The 19,777-nt window shown below is 41.9% G+C and overlaps 1 protein-coding gene across 1 annotated transcript in view; it reads right to left on the bottom strand.

Annotated features, from left to right (window-relative positions):
- The window catches only part of ELP2 (elongator acetyltransferase complex subunit 2), a 131,273-nt gene extending 123,632 nt beyond the window's left edge, over positions 1-7,641 (bottom strand). The window contains 2 exon segments of the mRNA XM_030204932.1: positions 789-867; positions 7,504-7,641. Coding sequence (XP_030060792.1) covers positions 789-867; positions 7,504-7,641 — 217 coding nt within the window.
- Between the last annotated feature and the right edge of the window lie 12,136 nt (positions 7,642-19,777).

Here is a 19,777-nt window from a genome sequence, read left to right as displayed (position 1 = left end):
AAATAGCCAAAAAATAAATAGAAAGTTAGAATTATTAGGAAAGGAATGGAGAAAAAACAAACAAAAAAAAAAAACCACAAAAAGTATCAATACTGCTTGATGTCCTAGAGTGTGGTGTGCAATTCTGCTTGCCACATCTAAAAAAGAAAAAAAGAAAAGATACAGCAGAATTACAAAAGGTACAGAGAAGAGTCTATAATGATGAAAGGATGGGATAGCTACAGAGGTTAGGGCTTTTCAACTTGGAGAAGCAATGGCTGACAAGATACCATATAGAGGCTTATAAAATCGTAAGCGGAAGGAACAGTTGAAAGCAAATTAGCTGTTTACTCTCTGGAAAAGTATGCAGACTATGGGGCATGCAATGAAAATACTAAGTACTACATTTAAAACTAAGAAAAATGTATTCCACTCAACACAATTAAACACTGGAATTTATTGCTGAAGGACATGATAAAAGCAGTTAGCGTAGGCGGGTTTGAAAAAAAAAAAAACATTGGACAACCTCTTGGAGGAAAAGTCCATAAACCATTAAAATAGATTTATGGAAATATACTGCTTAAACCTGGAGGTAAGCAGCATGGAATTTATACACTTTCTGGGATCCTATTAGGTCTTTATGTCCTGGACTGGCCACTGATGAAAACAGAAGACCTTATGTCAATTCTTATGTTCTTATATGCCGATTCTTCTCACAGATATGGATTTCAATTCCATAATTATTTCCAACATTCTATTACCTTGAGGAACACAAAAGACACTATAACTAAAAGGAGCAGCATACTTACTGCAATCATTTTTCTGAATCCACTGTACATAATTAACTCTTCCTGTGTGACCATTTAGCGTGGCAATCACTGTTTTCTTCTGTGGAAGACAATTTAAAAATAAATAAAAACAGACTCTAGAATCCTTTTCCTATCTAGCATGTTCCATCTACTTACTATGCTGTTTTGTATTTTAAACATGATTATAGCCTGGTTTCCCATGTGTTTTCCACGTCTGTGTCTCCCTCTCTACTGTAAACTGCTTAGATGTTTTACTGACTTTGAAGTATATCAAATAAAATTGATGATGATGGCTCCAACTTCCAAAAACGACTACAAGTATTTTTCTCCTCTGAAAAGAAAGGTGCTTTACTTTCCTTCAGCCAACCACAGAAAAAGAGAGGGGGGAAAAAGACTAACAGCTTTGCTGAAGAAAGCAAGACAGAAAGCCAGACAAACTTTAAATAGTCTGTAGCACTTTAAACCTCGTTGTTGCTTGCCATGTTTTTTTTCCCATGTCTAAAGTATTGAAGAAGTGTGGTTACCATGTTAGTCTGTTTGAATATACAAAATGATGAACAAAATAACCCAAAGCAATAATATGTTATTGAACCTGTTTTGATTAGCTTTCAAGATCTAACATGACCTTCTCAAGTTTAAACAGAATAAGCAAAAGATTAATACAATAAACACAAAGTCCTATCCTGGTGTACTAACAGTTGTCACATCACAGCATACTAACAGGTTGATGCAGTAAGCTTGTGTTAGAGCCGTGTACTGACACTTAACACACTGCTTCCAATAGCACAGCTAATGCAAAGTTTTAGCTCCCCAATGTAATAAGCAAATAGCATGCAAATTACAGATGTGTGTTGAAAAGTGTATGTTTTTTTCTGACAAGGCACACCACCACAGTAATATGGAAAAATTAGTTAATTACCTGATAATTTTCTTTCCTTCAGTCTCAAAGGATCAGTCCAGACAAATGGGTTGTGACCATTTGCCAGCAGGTGGAGTTAGAGAACTCCAAGTTGTGCCTCATAAGCTCCTGCGCTTAGCAACCGAGCCAGTATTCGATAGCAAAGCAGTGAAAGAGAGTGACTTCCAGAGAAAAACCTCCAGCCTCTAGTTAGAAAAAGAACTATGGAAAAAAAGGGTAAAACTCGTGCCTTAGAAATAACGGAACCAGAATACAAACACCTGAAAATACACAGAACTCAAAAAAACCGAAACCATCACAGAAAAGGTGGGCTCTAGACTGATCCTTTGGGACTAAAGGAAAGAAAAGAAAATGATCAGGTAATTAATTATTCCTTCCATTACGTCCCAAGGATCAGTACAGACAAATGGGATGTACAAAAGCAATCCTTAAGAGGGGAGGGACTGATATCCCTGCAGCAAGAACCATGGCCCTGGAGGAAGCATCTACTTGAGCATATACATCCAAACAGTAATGATTAACAAAGAAATGAGAAGACAACCACCTTGCTGACGGATAGATCTCTGCCAACATAACTGTCCTAAGCTCTGCCAAAAAGGTTGCCAAAGACCTAGCAGGCTTATTCTGTGCATGGACGATCTAATCCTCAGAACATAAGCCGAAGAAATAGCCTCCTTAAACTATCCAGCCACTGTCACTTTGGAGGCCGGCAAACCCTTCTGGGGTCCTGCAAAGAGGACAAAAAGATAATCAGACCGCCTGAAATCGTTGGTAGCGGTATGATAGAACTCACATCCAACAGTGGTAGGGAAGCGTATCCAGCAGAACAGACCTCCCTGGAACAAGAAGGAAGAAGCACAATATGATTGACATGAAAAGTAGATACAATCTTCGGCAAAAAGGACGGAACTGTCCGTATGGAAACTCCCGAGTCAGAAATGCGGAGAAAGAGATCCCTGCAAGAGAAAGCTCGAAGCTCTGAAACTCTTTGTGCTGACGAAATGGCAACTAGAAATACTGCCTTTAAAGTAAGTTCTTTGACAGTTGCTGAACGAAGGGGCTCAAAGGGAGCTGACTGAAGAGCCTTAAGAACCACTTGAAGACTCCTAGGACAAATATTGCTGAGGGGGAACACAGATGAGCAACTCTCTTGAAGAATCGCACTATATCAGGGTGAACAGCCAATGAGGCATTCTGTATCTTGCCTCTATGACACATCAAATGCTGCCACCTGAACCTTGAGCGAATTGAGAGTCAAGCAGTTTTTTTTTTAAATCCCTCCTGAAGAAAGGATAAAATTTGAGACAAGGAAGCACGAAATGGAGAAACACCATTCTCTGCAGACAAGCTCTCAAAAGTTCTCTACTCTAGCATTAAAAAAAAAAAGACTGCTTTCAGGCTTGCAGCAAGGTAGTAACAAAGTCATCAGCGTAACCTTTCTTCCTCAATCTTGCCCTCTCAAGAGCCAGGCTGTAAGACCAAAGTGGGAAGGATCCTCCATAAGTAATGGACTTTGGTGCAATAAGCTCATCTGTGGAGGAACAGTCAACCGAGGAGCGATTTGAAGACAGATGAGGTCCGCATACCAAGAATGTCTGGGCCAGTCCGGAGCTACAATAATGACCTTTCCGGGATGACGCACAATCCTGTGCAACATCCTTCCCACAAGAGGCCACGGAGGAAACACATAAAGGAGGTTGTCCAATGGCCAAGGCTGTACCAGTGTATCCATTGCTAGAGAGTGTATCCCTGAAGCAGTTGTAGAATCTGTGTACTTGTGCATTGAGTCTGGATGCCATGAGGTCCAGAACCAGAAGGCCCCATGAACCCACTATGTGTGATGCTGAAATCAGAATGTTCAATTCCGCACACTGAAAAAGACGACGCACCTCCTGGGCTAGAGATACATCAACAGACAAGGAGGAATAAACAATGTAAGACATGGCTGTGGCATTGTCCAAAAGCATGAGCACCGACCTCCCGCGAAGAAGAGGTGCAAAGGCTAGTAGAGCTTTCCAGCCAGCTCGAAGTTCCAATCTGTTGATGGACCAGGAAGCCTCCACTCTCGACCAGCGGCCCTGTGTAGAGAGGTGGAGATAAAGGACTCATCATCCGAAGAGGCTGGCATCGGAGATGAGAACACACTAACTAGGTGTCTGTGAGGGCAAATCCACCCGATTGTGCACAGAGAAAAGCCACCAAGTCAGACTGTGTCTGGCTTGAGGTGTCCACTGCACCAGCTGGATGTAAATCCCGATCGGCTAAACAGGAATGACTGTAGGGGCTGTATGTGAAATTTCGCCCAAGGCAGAACATCCAAAGCTGCCGCCATAGAACCAAGAACGTGAGTATAATCCCATGACCACAGGTAAGGAAGACAGAGAAGCCTGAGAATTTGCTGTTCGAGCTTGAGCTGATGATGCTGAGGCAGGGAAACTTGCCCCGCCTGGGTCCCGAATTACACTTCAGAAACTCCAGGGTCTGGGTGGGGTTCAGATGACACTTGCCATAATTCACCACCCAACCCAGCGCAGAAAGAAGAGACAGGTCTGTCTGTGTACTGCGAAGGCTCTCTTGATAAGAAGGTGCCCGAAGTAGCCAATCGTCCACCTAAGGATAAACCTGAATCCCTTGCCAGCGAAGAAAGGCTGCCACCACCCCATAACTTTTGAAAATGTGCGAGGAGCAGTGACGAAGCCAAAAGGCATGGTCTTAAATTGAAAATGATCTCCCATGATCACAACAGAGAAATTTCCTGTGAGAAGGCCAAACAGGGTTATGAAAATAAGCATCCTTGAGGTCCAATGAGGTGAGAAACTCGCCTAGCTCTGGACCAAGGCTATGACAGAACGAACAGTCTCCGTGCGGAAGTGCAGCACTCAGAGACTTGTTCACCCATCTAAGATCCAAAACAAGGCGAAGAGAGTCTTCTTTCTTCGGGATGACAAAAATAGATGGAATGGCCAGTAGGAAAAAGGAGGTGAGGAGTAGCCTAGTGGTTAGTGCAGTGAACTTTGGTCTTGGGGAAACTGGGTTCGATTCCCACTGCAGCTCCTTGTGACTCTGGGCAAGTCACTTAACCCTCCATTGCCCCAGGTACAAATAAGTACCTGCATATACACTATGTTAAACCGCTTTGAATGTAGTTGCAAAAACCACTGAAAGGCGGTATATAAAGTCCCATTCCCTTTTGGAGACCACACCTTCAAAGAGATATAAACAAGATGGAGTCGGTCCAGAGGAATGAAAGAGAAAGAGGATAGAACCAGAAGCAGCCTGAGGAAATACTTCTTTTCAGAAAAGGTGGTAAATTCATGAAATGGCCTCCCAGTGGAAGTGGTGGAGACAAAAAAGTATCTGAATTCAAGAAAGGTCGGGATAAGTACATAGTATCTCTAAGGGAGTGATAGAGAGAGCAAATGGCATGGATGGGCAGACTGGATAGGCCATATGGTCTTTTAACTGCCTACATTTTTTAATGTTTCTCTGTTTCTACACGGGGCAGCAATGGAATTTGAACTAGGCTCCCTGGCTGTCATCCTGGTGCTGTAACCACTAGACTACTCCTCCATTCCACAAAATCAAACTGAATTGACAAATACGTTCAAAAACAGGCCTAGCTAAAAAAAAAACAAAAAAAAAAAAAAACTCCCTTCTGAAGATGGATAAGGTGGCACTTCCGCAGCAGTGAGCAGAGAACCAGGGAAGTTAAGCAACTCATTTTCACTCTCCATTGCCTCTGGTACAAACCAGAGATGCCAAGGGTGGAATTCTGAGAGAGATTTACAGGCAATGGGAAGCAATGTTGTAACTTGGTGCCTCAAGTTAGATGTGCCGATACCACGTATCGACCGCCTGCTCTACAAAGCCATTTGTACTCCAAGATGCTTTTATAGAATACCAACGTAAACCCGAACTGGCCCGCCTACACTTAGGCATGGCCATGTATGCCGTATAAAAATGGGTGTGCATTCGTATGCCACACAATGCGGGTAACATAGTATTGTGTAAGTTACGCATGTTAAGATGAATACGCACCTGTGCCTCTCCCACACTCTGTCCATGCATACGCCCCCTTGCAGTTATGCACTAAAACCTTACATGCTACCATATAGCATAGTGTATAGTGCACTTGATATTTACACAAGATGCACATAACTGTAAACACCAAGTTACAGACTTGCCCTGCTTGTGTCTTATAAATGTATAAGCTATCACATGAGTAAACAACTTTCATAAATGGAAGAAACAAAAGAAAATATTTAGGGGCCCTTTTGCAAAAGCGCACAGTGGCCTACACACGTCAAACTGGCACTACCGCCTGGCTACTGCACACCCCGGGCGGTAATTCCATTTTTGGCACGCGCCCAAAACACGTAGTAGAATATATTTTCTATCGAAGGCGCTTACCCGGCGGTAATCGGCAGTTGGCGTGTGCTGGACCATTACTGACTGGTTAGCACTTGAGACCTTACTGCTAAGTCAATGGGTGGCATTAAGGTCTGAGGCTGAAAATGGACATGCACTGGTTTTCATTTTGCGGCACAATAAAAAAAAAAATCACTTTTTTCCAGGCATGCTCAGGAAATGGACCAGTACGCGTCCAAAACACATGCCTACACCAGGGCAGGCCACTTTTGGGCGCGCCTTGGTAAAAGGGCCGCTTAGTTCTTCTGAAAGAATACAGGCAGAGGAAATAGTAAGACACTTTACAAAGGAATTTGCCCAGGGAACAATTAACTAGGTAAGTTCCCAAGGCTGACATTTTTTTTTTTTGGAGGGGGGGGGGGGGAGGGGAGGGTGTAAGACTGAAGTTTGACATAGGGTTCCCAGTATACTTACACTGCCTCACCCAACGTTTGGGCCCAAGGCATGTGTCTATTTTTCCTGTGCCTTCATGAAGTCACACTCCCTGTGCAAACTACCACTTACTGCTAGGGCCTGTAGTAGCAGGATGTCACATTAAACAGTGGAAGCCATACAAATCAAGATAAATATGAACCAAAAAAGTGCCTTTTAACAGGAATAACCTATTACATTAATTTTTTTAATAGCACTCAAGGCTGGCCTGAGGAAGAGGGTTTTTATCTCCCCAAAGTTAAGCAAGAAATGTCCTCATTTATTAATCTCTATTTCTTTAATACCAGGAAACTTTTAGACTTTGCCTTCGAACCAGGTGGGGAGCAGAGGAAGAAAATAAGTTTGTCAGTTTTTACCAAAAATATAATCATTTAAATATGGATGCTCTTTAGATGAAGATAAACACACGTGCACCAAGTAAACAGTTCAAAAGACAGTGCAGAGCCACCCTGTTGCACCTGAGAAGAATCAGCAGTTCCATACTGTTATCTATACGCATAGGCACTAACATTTCAAACTGATTACGATGATAAACACGATGCAAATTACCACACTCTGGACACAAACGAAGGAGTCAGTCTGCTATTCTGCTCAGTATTGGAAGTGCTGAGCACCACTATACTTAAGACAGCTTGCACCTATTATATATGGAACAGTCTCTCCTCCCTTCCCTTTATTCTTGGATGTTCACACTCCAACCATCCCCATGATATAAACCTACACATACCGCCCCCCCCCCCCATGATATAAACCTACACATACCGCCCCCCCCCCCCCCATCTTCCAAAGAAGTCACCAGAAACCACAGGCACATACAATTCTCCATTATGTTTCCAATTAACTGTATTTATATCTATCACAGAGAAGCCACCTTAGCAATGCGAACTTAACTGACAGCTTGCTACAGATGGCAGAGCTCATGCAGCGTACCCTTACCCAAGGATCGTAGAGAGCTATGGAGTGGCATGTAGCCAAAGCCACGCGCGCCCCCTCTCCTCTGCCCCAGCACACGGCACCGGGTGTCCGGTTTGCACAGCAAGCCAAGTGACACGCCTCCAGCACGGGCGCCGCCATGTTCGAACACAGACCTCCCCTATCTCTGACTCAGAATCTCACGTCACCTCGTAGCAACCAAGGAGGTTAGATTGAGAACAGGAAACGGTAGTTTACAAGTCTTTCTGGTTGAAGCCAGTAGGCGGAGTCACTAGTTCACCCAAAACAAAAGCAAACGCTATTGAAAAGCAATACTAAACGATTATTAGAAAAAATGGACTGCATATGTGTGGTCCAAATGGACTGCATATGTGTGGTCCATGTGTAAAAAAGTCAAAAGCTGTACCACTTGGATAGGCAGTGCTTTAAAAGATGGATGACAAAATATATATTTTGTTTACTTCTTTGACAGCTTTTTAATTTATTTGAAAGGTTCCATATGTAGATATAAATATCATGAAATAAAAACTGAATATCACTAAAACAGCTTCAAAAATTGTAGCTGGTGGAAACAGCACTAATAAAGGCTGTATTTTATGCTCAGTTTTCTACACTGTTCTATACAATACTGTAATGCATGGCCAAATTTCAGTGAGGATATCCTGTTTACTGATGGAATCATCTTAACTGTTGTAATCTGCCTTGGAAAGCCTGGCGTTATAAAGATTGGAAGTAAAATTAAACTCTCCTTTCATTGGGGCACATGAATCACATCTTCACCTCATCTCTTTCGTACAAATGGATTATCCTGTTTTGCGCATGTTTCATGGACAAGGGGTTTTTATAAGTCAAAATAATAAAAATAAATATTTTCTTTCATGCAGATCTCTCATTTGTTCAAATATATAACTAAATTAGCTATAAGCCCCTAATGCGGTCCATTGGTTTTCTTATATTTTGGCCGTGCCTAATTCATGTTTAATGTGGGAATATAAATGCCATAAATAAGTAAATAAATATATAGAAATTCTGAATGCTGCACACCTGATTCTCATAACATGATGTCTGTTTTAGTGGACCTTTATGAGAAGAAAAAAAATCTCTGCAGAAATATAACACATGCTAGGGTGTCCCCAGCCCGTCTCAATGGCACACTGATTACGATTTATAACAAATTACTACTCTACCCATGAAAAGTTATTCCGTTATCATACTTCCTATGTGCACATCCGTATGCTGCACAAGCTGGCATGTTTGAAAATATAAGTGAGATTAAATAAAAATGCTACCAACAATAAAGAACAATGTGGGTGCAGCAACTCATAAGTTTGTTATCTTTGTTTTGAGTGAACGCAGAATGATGGCTGCCGCACAACGGTTGTGCGGGGATGGGGAAACATACACTATCTTAAGTGGCTTCAACTTTTTTACATCATGCCAACTCCTAGTTCTCAATCAAACCTCTTGAATAGATTGAGAACAGGAGATGCGTGATGTCAAACAGCTGAAGCCAATTAGACTATTCTCCCTTTCCCCCTCCTCCACATAACCGTCATCCTCATTTACTCAAAACAAAGCAAGCAAACCTATGAGCTGCTCTACTACTACTAGCATTTATATAGCACTACCAGATGCACGCAGCGCTGAATAATTGACATAGAGAGACATCTAGTTGTTGTTCTTTATTGTTGGTAGCATTTTTATTTGATTTCATTTATATTTTCAAACATGCCGGCTTGTGCAGCATATGGATGTACACAGAAGAAGTATTAGTTTCATCGGCTAGAACATAAGAGCAGCCATAATGGGTCAGACCAATGGTCCATCTAGACCAGTATCCTGTTTTCCAAACAGTGGCCAATCTAGGTCACAAGTACCTGGCAGAAATCCAAATCGTGGCAACACTCCATACTACAAATCCCAGGGCAAGTAGTTGCTTCTCATGGCTGTCTCAATAGGAGACTATGGACTTTTCCTCCAGGAATTTGTCCAAACCTTTTTTTAAACCCAGTTACACTAATTGCTGTTACCATATCATTTGGCAAAGAGTTCCAGAGCTTAACTATTTGTTGAGAGAAAAATTATTTCCTCCTATTTGTTTTAAAAGTATTTCCAAGTAACTTCCTTGAGTGTCCCCTAGTCTTTGCACTTTAGGAATGAGTAAAAACTCGATTTACTTCTACTCGTTCTACACCACTCAGGCTTTTGTAGACTTCATCCGTCTCTTTTCCAAGCTGAAGAGCCCTAACCCCTTTAGTCTTTCCTCATACGAGAGGAGTTCCACCCCCTTTATCATTTTAGTTGGTCTTTTTTGAACCTTTTGTGGAGAAGTAGCCTAGTGATTAGTGCAGCGGACTCTGATCCTGGGGAACTGGGTTTGATTCCCACTGCAGCTCCTTGTGACTCTGGGCAAGTCACTTAACCCTCCATTGCCCCAGGTACAAATAAGTACCTGTATATACACTATGTTAAACTGCTTTGAATGTAGTTGCAAAAAACATAGAAAGGTGGTATATAAAGTCCCATTCCCTTTCCCTTTCCTTCTAATTCTGCTAGAGTAGTAATTAGTTCTAAATTGTAAATCATCTTGTCATTTGGAGGGGCTTGGTTATAGGGACTCCCAGTATTCGTGTAGAGATGTTTTCACCTAGTAAAGTTCCACCAACTCAGACTATAAGAATCAGTTACTTAACAATGCAGAAGTTCTGTCCAGAGTCAGTCTAAATGTGCCAGTATTGTCTAGTTGCTGCCAAGTTCATACAACCCCCCTTTTGTTTTCTGGAATGCAGTGGTATATTATAAAAATTTCACTTGATATTTTTTATTATTACTATTTAAAAGACAGGTATTGAATAATGAGGGAAGCGCTATCTTCATGCAGAAGTCCAGAGTCCATCTAAATATGCCAGTTCTTTTGCATATATTTATTTCTACTTAAAGTCTGTTTGGATGTAAATGCAAGCAGTACACTATTAGTTGCCAAGTTCATACAAAGTTAATTATTTTAATTGGAAAATAAATTTGTTGGCTGCTCGCTATGTGAATATTCTATCACTGTTTCATTATTGCTACCAAGTATTTCAGATTTGGGGCATTTGCTTAAACCTTTGACTGGATGGACCATACAGGTCTTTATCTGCCATCTTCTACTGTAGTATTATGGTCTTAATTCATTTAACCAGACCTTACATGCACTTGGTATTGCTTTTTAAACCCAAAGGCAAAACCTAAGGGTGGTTGCACAATTCATTATAAACTGTGTATTGGTTGTTAGGCAGGATTATATGATGAGACAGTTGGAAGCTATTTACTTTGCTCATTGACACTTCTATTTTCTATTACAAGCGCCATGCTCGACTATTCCCCCTCCTTTTAGAGCTAGCTTATTGTTGCATCCATTCAGAATGCTCTGGAGGGATGTGGTTAGGTTCTGGGGTTTGGACTCTCATACATCTGATTTGCTCCCCATTGGGGGGAATCCGTTCTCACCTGGGAATGAAAATAGTACTTTCTGTAGTTGGGCACAAATGGGTATTACCCGGTTGGAGTACGTTCTGACTAATGGGGGTGCGCTGTTGAGCTTGGGAGCTTTAGGGATTGGTATAGAAATCAATAATATTTTTGCTTATAATCAACTGACTCCTTATGTCCGCTCGTTGAATGCAGAGGCCCCGGGCTCACGACGTAGTCATCGCCTGCAACAATTTTTTAAGCTGGTGAGGAGAGATAGGTTGTCTGTGTCTGACCTTCACATTGCACTTGCTACTCTTCAGGCTCAGCGAGATAAAGAATTTATTAGGTTGTGCTGGGCCAGGGATTTGGTTAGGCCTAATCTTTCTTTAGACTTCACTATATTGACATTTCAGATACCCACACTGACAGTCAATGCAGATCTTAGGGAGTGCCAGTACCGCATTTTGCACAGGGCATATCTAACCAAAGTTCAAATTTTTGAAATGGGAGGGGTAGAGATGCCCTTATGTGCAAAATGCCAGCACATGCCTAGCACTTTTTTTCATTCTCTTTGGGACTATACTTGGGTGCAAAGATTTTGGACCTCAATTTTACAATTTTTGATGCTTATTTTGGGTTCCAGAATACCGCTTACCCCTCTCGGGGTTCTTTTGGATAAATATGAACTTTTTGTATTACAGACTGGTCCTGCTAGGAAATTGGTTCGTAGTGCCTGTCTGGTGGCCAAGCGTATTATCTTGAGTCTTTGGGTAAGTGATTCTCCACCAGAATACTGGCACTGGCAAAATAAATTTCATGGGCTTATGCTATTTGAGAGGCATGGGGCACGATATTCATCTAAAAGGAGGAATGAGTTCCTTAACATTTGGGGACCCTATATACAATCTTTGCACCCACGAGGGAGAAGCCTGGTGGTGAATTCTTTGTAATATCTTCACCTTTGCAAAGCTTATCCACTCAATTTTTGACCATCGAATGATTTCGTTTGTTTACCTACACACACAGTTCTTTATTGTTTTCACTTGGGGGGTGGGGGGTGGGAAGGGGGGAGGAAGGAGGAATGTTTGTTGAAATGGAATTTCTAATAAGGGAAGGAACTAGTTTTAGTTAAAGAGGAAAGAAGAACATTTAGAAGACATTGCCAGTTTGTTCAGTGCTACTGAAGGTTTTTGCCATGTTGGCAAATGAAGTCTATGGTTTGAGTTAACCTGTTGGGGGTTCTAGTAAGTATGAATAGAGGGGGGTTAACGTTCAAAAACTGGATGACGATCTGTTATTGCACAGAGTTATATGAATGATTAGTTAATGTAACGTGTAGCACATTATGACATGTTCTTTCTTTTGTATATTTGTGTATTTATTTATTTATTATATTTGTATCCTGCACTTTCCCACTAAAAGCAGGCTCAATGCGGCTTACATAGTAATAGGTAACACAGAATTTTGTTATGTAAAGTAGGAAATTAAGTATAACATTATAGAAGGATGGATGGGTAGTAAATGGATGGGTAGGTAGGTAGAGACAGGTGATAGAGAGAAGAGGGTAAGGTGGGAGATAGATTCTGGGTCAATGTCGTTTTCTCTTCAGTATATGATGAGTATATGATGAGTCATCAATAAACAGTTTTAAATATTATAAACTGTGTTGTTTCTGACTTTACTTGTTTTGGACTGCTTTGGGTCCTACTGATCTGTACTTAGATGTACTCTGTAGAAGTTGCTGTTTACTTTGCAATGTGTGTATGGATGTCATTTCTGGTGTGTGCATGTGATAATATTCGAATCGCTGTCTATACTTATGGCTATGATTTCTGAACACGTGGCATCATTAAAGGACAGACTTTTAAATGCCCAGTTGGGTATATATGCTAATCTCAACTTTGTTAAATGTTTCAGACACATCCATCTACTTGCTCCCATGATGTTACTGGAATTCTATTATTCTGCCTCACTGTATTTTCAAATGTAAACCACATTGAACCCGAGTTTGCTTGGGATAATGTGGTATGTAAATGTCCTCTAGGACCACCCCTTGCTACCCGATGGCAGACTGTGTCTCCATTGGTCCTCCTCCTCCTCCCTGGGCCTGTGTGAGCCTTCTTGACCTCCCTGTCCCTCTCGCCATGAGGCATTCTCCATCTTGCTTCAGACCAGCACTTGTCCTGCTTCAAATTTCCTGGAACGAACTTGGTTTTTTACGTTGAATATATCTTCCTAATAAGATATCGCACTCTCCAGTCACCCAGCTCTGAGATACTTCTATCTGTTCAACTATTTCTCACCTCCTCTGCAATAAAGCTGCCTCTCTTCAGATTTCTACCTCCAACCACTAAAACAGCTCTCAGAATTACAGAGTGTCTGTGCCCTGGGGCAACACTTCTGAACATCTGACTGTGAGTAAATTATCTGTGATTTATTCAATAAAGGAAACTTCAGAAAATATAGAGGCTTCAGGTGTGCTGGTGTGCCAAGGTTATACTCCAAGATATTGAGACTTTAAGTTAACAAGTCTTAAGAGTCTTGACAGCAAGTTTGGTCCAGTGAAGACTAACTCAAAATAACTTGTTCCTTAGCTGGGCTTTAGTATTACCATATTGTGACCATACCATGCCTTTGTGGTTATGGGTTATGTACCACTAATAAGTTAAATGATTAGATGGCTTTCTTGAAATGATTACAGGACTATTGGATGCATGACTAGGACACAAACATGCACTTATTTATGCACAATGATCTCCTTTTATTATTAACCAAATAAAAAGGAAATAAAACCCCAAGCAGTTACGTATTACCTGAGTACAGGCAGCTTATGACCTAAAGTCTATGAGAATCAACTATAATATAGGCTTCGATGTTGACATAAGCTTGAATATTAACTAAAAATATTATACAATATCACTTACGTATATATATGCTTTAGTTTTGTGTTTTGAAGACCTCAGCCAAACGTAGTCGTGGAGCTTACGTTCGTTGAAGCTGCCACTCTCCTATCGTCACCGGTCTTCTTTGATTTTTTATTTTATTTATTTTATCTTTTCTATATACTATGTTGTCTCCACTATTCATTTAAAAAAATGTGTAAGTCCCAATGCGTATCTTTTTGGGTAATTTTCAAAACTTAGAGAAATAGCAGTACTCTCAAATTCATTTACTTAAGCATGTCAGTTACAAGGGGATTATTTTGTCCGACATGACATCATATTTCACCCTTTGGCTGTATCAAGGTTTCATCCCCAAAGAAACGGACAAAAGAAGGTATATTACCGCCATGGATAGCAGAAATATTTTCCCTTTCCCCAATATCCATTGCCCTGTGTGAGGAGTTATATAGAACACTGCCCCTCACCCTTAAGAATGGTCCCTCAGGGACTTCAAACCACCTTAAAACCTCTAGTCCCACCCAGAGAGGGAGAAGTAGAGCTGAAAGGGCAGGGACCAGGAACTATAAAAGGCAGCAGAGCCAGAGTGGGGTTAAGGAGGCCCCAGGGATGGAAGAACTGGTCTCTAGCAAATGCCTTCACTACGTATGTCTAGCTACTATGACCTGGCTGCTGAGGTAAGCCAAACTTTTCATTTGAATACTTGTGAACTTTGTTCTGAGGACTGGCTGGCCCACAGAGAGTGAGAAACTTTACAGACTGTGATTGGGGCATGGCAGGCACAGGCCATGGACTGTGTTTGGGCCTTGTCAGCTACAAGCCCGTGTCAAGACTTTTCCCTTGGAACTAAAGAGGCTTTACTTTTTTTGTTCCTGACCCTGTGAAGTAACAGACCTCAGGTTCAGTAAATTAAGTATTTACCTTATTTACACAACCTTGGCCAGCTGGAGGCCTACTCTCAACCCTCATTCACTGTATTACACCCTGTTTCTCCCCCATATCCCCAGCCCTAAGTTCTCCAGTATTAATTTTCCCTACCTCCTTCTTGTCTCCAACATCCATCTACTTGTAGTCTTTTGCAATTTAAGTGTGATCCTTTACATCAGCTCTGTGGCTGGTGTAAGTGCTCGCATCTAAATACATATACAGCCTGTTATATTGGTATTCTAAAAATAAAACTATATACATACAGTGCAGCTGAAAATTAATAGAAAGGGGATTTATCCATCTGGAAGGCAATTCCATAAAGTGGTGCCTAAATTTAGGCACTTACGATATGACCACATTGTAACTTATTCTATAAAGAAAAGTATGTATATAGCGATGAACATTTTGGCACGATGAAGTTATTCCAGCTACCAATATAGACATCGGCATTATCCCATCACCAGGAGTGGCCCATGACAATCTGCTGCTTGAGGCAAGGAATGAGCTGCCGCCCTGCTCCTCCTCCACCACCCCCTGCCATGATCTGACATCTCCCCCTTCCTTCCCCAACCCCCTTCCCTGACTTTACCTTTTCTTGTCTTGTTTGAAAAGGCAGAGGTGGCGGCAGTGATTCCCATAGGCTGCCCTGCTGCCGGTCCCGGCCTCTTCTCTCTACTGCGGCCCACCTCTGAGGAAACAAGATGTTACGTCATAGAGATGGGCCAGAGAGAAGGGGTCGGGACTGGCGGCAGGGCAGCCTATGGGAATTGCTGTTGCTGCTGCTGCCGCCTTTTAAAAACAAGAACAGAAAAGTTAAGTTTGAGAGAGGGGATTGGGGAAGGAAGGGCAGGGGGTGATGCTACCTCAGAAGAGTGCTGCCTGAGGTCCCCACCTCAATTGGCCTAATGGTAGGGCTACCACTGCCTATCACCATCCATATAGTTAAGTGTGGTTTAAGATAGGCTAGGAAACATGCTGTCTTAAACTGCTTTAACATATAAATAGCAGCTGAATTTCACCACTATCCATATGGTCACCATCAGCAAGCACCCTTGACCACCCATCTGGTTAATGAAACTGTATATATGTGGATTTTTTTGAATAACATGGCCAGTATTTTAAACAAGTGCTCACTGTGATGTTTCAATATTGATCTGTCTGTTTTCAGTGACACAGCACGTACTAAGGGTTGTTTTTAAATTAAAATTTTTCTTTTAACCAAAATTATTAAAATGTGCAAGATGTGAGTAACTTATAAGCACTGCAACAATTAGTTCATTGTTGGCTGTTCAGACATTATGTGTTAAAAAAAAATCTAATTCCAGAACATTTCACAAATTCTGTTATCGACAATGAGATTAAAAATAGAGCCGACAGCTTTTTCGTCTGAGTACTATTGTTGCCTGCTAGATGTAAATGAAATAAAGCATTTTTAATTAGGGTAACTTGACAAAGGAAAGAGATTGCCCTTGAATAATAATTAGGTTCTGCCTAATCATAATAGGATCACTCTTTTCCTGTCAAATTCCTATTATTGCCACCTGCAAGAAAAAGGCCATAAATAACCAGCCTGTCTTTGATTCATATTTAATTACACATATTTAGACTGGTTTAGCAATATGATTATATTGCATTTACAGTAATTAGTTTATTTTCTGGGGTGAGAGAGAGAATGAACCAAAAAAAGTTGAAATGTGAACACAAGAATGTGACACAATGGTGTGTGTTCCCTTTCCTACATTTGCAGACTGTGTGGAAGTCTTGGAAGTATGGGGAGAAAAGGGAAGAGAAGGGAGTGGAGAAAGTGCCAGTGGACAGAGAATAAGAGTTCGAGGGAAAGTAGGGAAGAGGGAAAGGAGGGAGGGAGTGGAGAAAGAGTGCAAGTAGCTAGCAGGGAAGGGAGGGGAGTGTGTAAGGGATAGTAGGGAAGGGAGGAGGAAGGAGAGAGCAAGAGGATGGGTGGCAGGGAACAGGGAATGAGTGAAGAAAGCAGGAGATAGTGCAAAGGGAAGGAAGTATACATGATACAGCAGCAGACACACCCTCACATTGATACAGAGCAGGAAGTCTACATGATACACTCAACATACCCCACAGGCCTAGACACACACATATCTACCTCACCCTCTGACATCCCATTCACCCACAGATAAACAGAAAAGGATAAATATACACATACACACAAATCATTATCACTTCATACCCCATACCTACTTTCCCCACCCACACATAAGAACATATGACTAGCCATGCTGGATCAGACCAGCATCCTGTTCCCAACAGTGGCCAATCCAGGTCACATGTACCAGGCAGAAACCCAAATAGTAGCAACATTCCATGCTACCAATCCCAGGGCAAGCATTGGCCTCTCCATGTCTGTCTCAATAGCAGACTATGGAATTTTCCTCAAGATTATTGTCCAAACCTTTTTTAAGCCCAGATATGCTAATATACCCTCCAGCAAAGAGTTTCATAGCTTAACTATTCATTGAGTGAAAAAATATTTCCTCCTATTTGTGTTAAAATTATTACAGTGTAACTTCATTAAGTGTCTCCTAATCTTTGTAGTTTTTTGAAAGAATAAAAAATCAATTCACTTCTACTCATTCTACACCAATCAGGATTTTGTAGACCTCAATCATATTTCCTCCTCAGCTGTCTCTTTTCCAAGCTTTAGAGCCCTAACCTCTTTAGCCTTTCCTCATATGAGAGGAGTTTCGTACACTTTATCATTTTGTTCGCTCTTCTTTGAACCTTTTCTAATTCCACTGTATCTTTTTTGAGAAATGGTGACCAGAAATGAATGCAATACTCAAGGTGAAGTCGCACCATGGAGCAATACAGAGGCATTACAGTATTCTCAGTCTTATTTACCATCCCTTTCATAATAATTCCTAGCATCCTGTTTGCTTTTTTGCTACCATGTTGGAATACACTTTACCATGGCTGTTCCGTCTAAGTGTCAGGAGTTTCTTAATGGGATCACTTTACTTTGAATAGGGGATTCTCATCTCCAGCAAGAAACCTCAGTGAAGTTCAGAACATACCAGTGGGTTGTTCAAAAACAAAATGTGACTTTACTGGTTGTAGAATAACATTATGCCTCTCCAAAACAGTTGTTAAGAATATTAATGATATACTAAACTGTAAAAACAGTTTAACACTGGATATCTATGGTAAATACTGACTGATCCTATATAATAATTCTCACCTCCAACGTTCTACAGTTGCCTGGAACCATGGCTCTCCGAGTCGGAGGTGGCCTGATTCCTGCTGTAGATCATCCCACTGATTGGCTGCGCCTCGGGTGAGGTCACCAGCCCGATGCACTCCTCCCCCTGCCTAGGAATCGCTCCAGACTGGCTGCCAACCTCCTGAAACACTCTCAGGAAGCGCCCTCCCGACCCTGCCATCCAAACAGCTGATCCGCCGCGATCCCGAAGCTGCCGCCCTCCAAAAAACAATGAGGTACCTGCGCCCTCCCGACCCTACCGTCCAAACAGCTGACGTCAGTGCCGCGATCCCGAAGCTGCAGCCCTCCAAAAAACAACGAAGCACCTGAGGAGACTGAGGAGAAGGTGGGTGTGTAGCAGGCAGGGGGAGGAATAACGAAGATCGCGGATCAAGAGGCAGGGAAGGCCAGAGGAGGAGGAGGTAAAACATGTCAGTGCTAGAAGCAGGGGGAGGAGTAGCGAAGAAAGCGGATCAAGTGGCAGGGAAGGCTGGAGGAGGAGTAGGAGGTGGGGAGAGAGGGAGAGGGGGAGGCCCCTTGGCAGGCAGGCACGCAGGCACTGGCAAACACTCTCATTCCCACACACACACACACTCTCTCTCTCTCACAAACACATTCGCACACACTCACTCTCTCTGTCACAAACACATACTTGCATCTGGCAGGGAGGGAAGAGGGAGAGAAGGGGGCCACCCTGGCACACACTCTCATTCTCACACACACTCTCATTCCCCCACACACACTCTTTCTCTCTCTGTCACAAACACACACACTTGCTACCGCCCGCTTCATTACACACACTCTCTCTCACACACAAACACTGACACACTCTTTCTCGCTCTCATTCTCTCTCTGACACACACACTCCATCTCTCACACACACTCTTTCTCAAACATACAGTCAGAGAAAAACCTTGCTAGCGCCCGTTTCATTTCTGACAGAAACGGGCCTTTTTTATTAGTACTACATAATGTGAAATTTTCCTATGGCAAGAATTTAGGCAACTTACTGCGGAGTGATAAATTACCATGCAGTATGTTATCCATATCGCCACAGGCTTAAATCTATTCCACATGAGATGTCCTGCCGAAAAGCCACCCCTCCTGAAAAGTATTTGCAGTGGAAGGGACCAACTAGAGGTGAAAGAGTACATAAGTATTGCCATACTGGGACAGACTGAAGGTCTATCCAGCCCAGTATCCTCTCTCTAACAGTGGCCAATCCAGGTCACAAGTTCCTGGCAAGATCCCCAAAAAGTACAATACATTTTATGCTGCTTATCCTAGAAATAAGCAATGGATTTTCCCCAAGTCCATTTTAATAATGAACTTTTCCTTTAGGAAGCCATCCAAACCTTTTTTTAAACCCCACTAAGCTTTTACTACATTCTCTGGCAAATTCCAGAGTTTAATTACATGTTGAGTGAAGAAAGATTTTCTTCAATTCATTTTAAATTTACTACTTTGTAGCTTCATTGTGTGCCCCCTAGTCCTAGTGTTTTTGAAACAGTAAACAAGCGATTTATGTCTACCCAATCCACTCCACTCAGTATTTTATAGACCTCTATCACATCTCCCCTCAGCTGTCATTTCTCCAAGCTGAAGAGCCCTAACCACTTCAGCCTTTCCTCATAGGGAAATCTTCCCATACCCGTTATCATTTTCGTTGCCCTTCTCTGTACCTTTTCTAATTCCACTATCAGGCTCATTTTCAAAAGAGAAGGGCGCCCATCTGTCGACACAAATCAGGAGATGGGCATCCTTC

This window comes from Microcaecilia unicolor, chromosome 1 (genome assembly GCF_901765095.1).
Source record: "Microcaecilia unicolor chromosome 1, aMicUni1.1, whole genome shotgun sequence".
Classification (NCBI taxonomy): Eukaryota; Metazoa; Chordata; class Amphibia; order Gymnophiona; family Siphonopidae; genus Microcaecilia; species Microcaecilia unicolor.
This window is presented reverse-complemented; position numbering and strand designations above follow the sequence as displayed.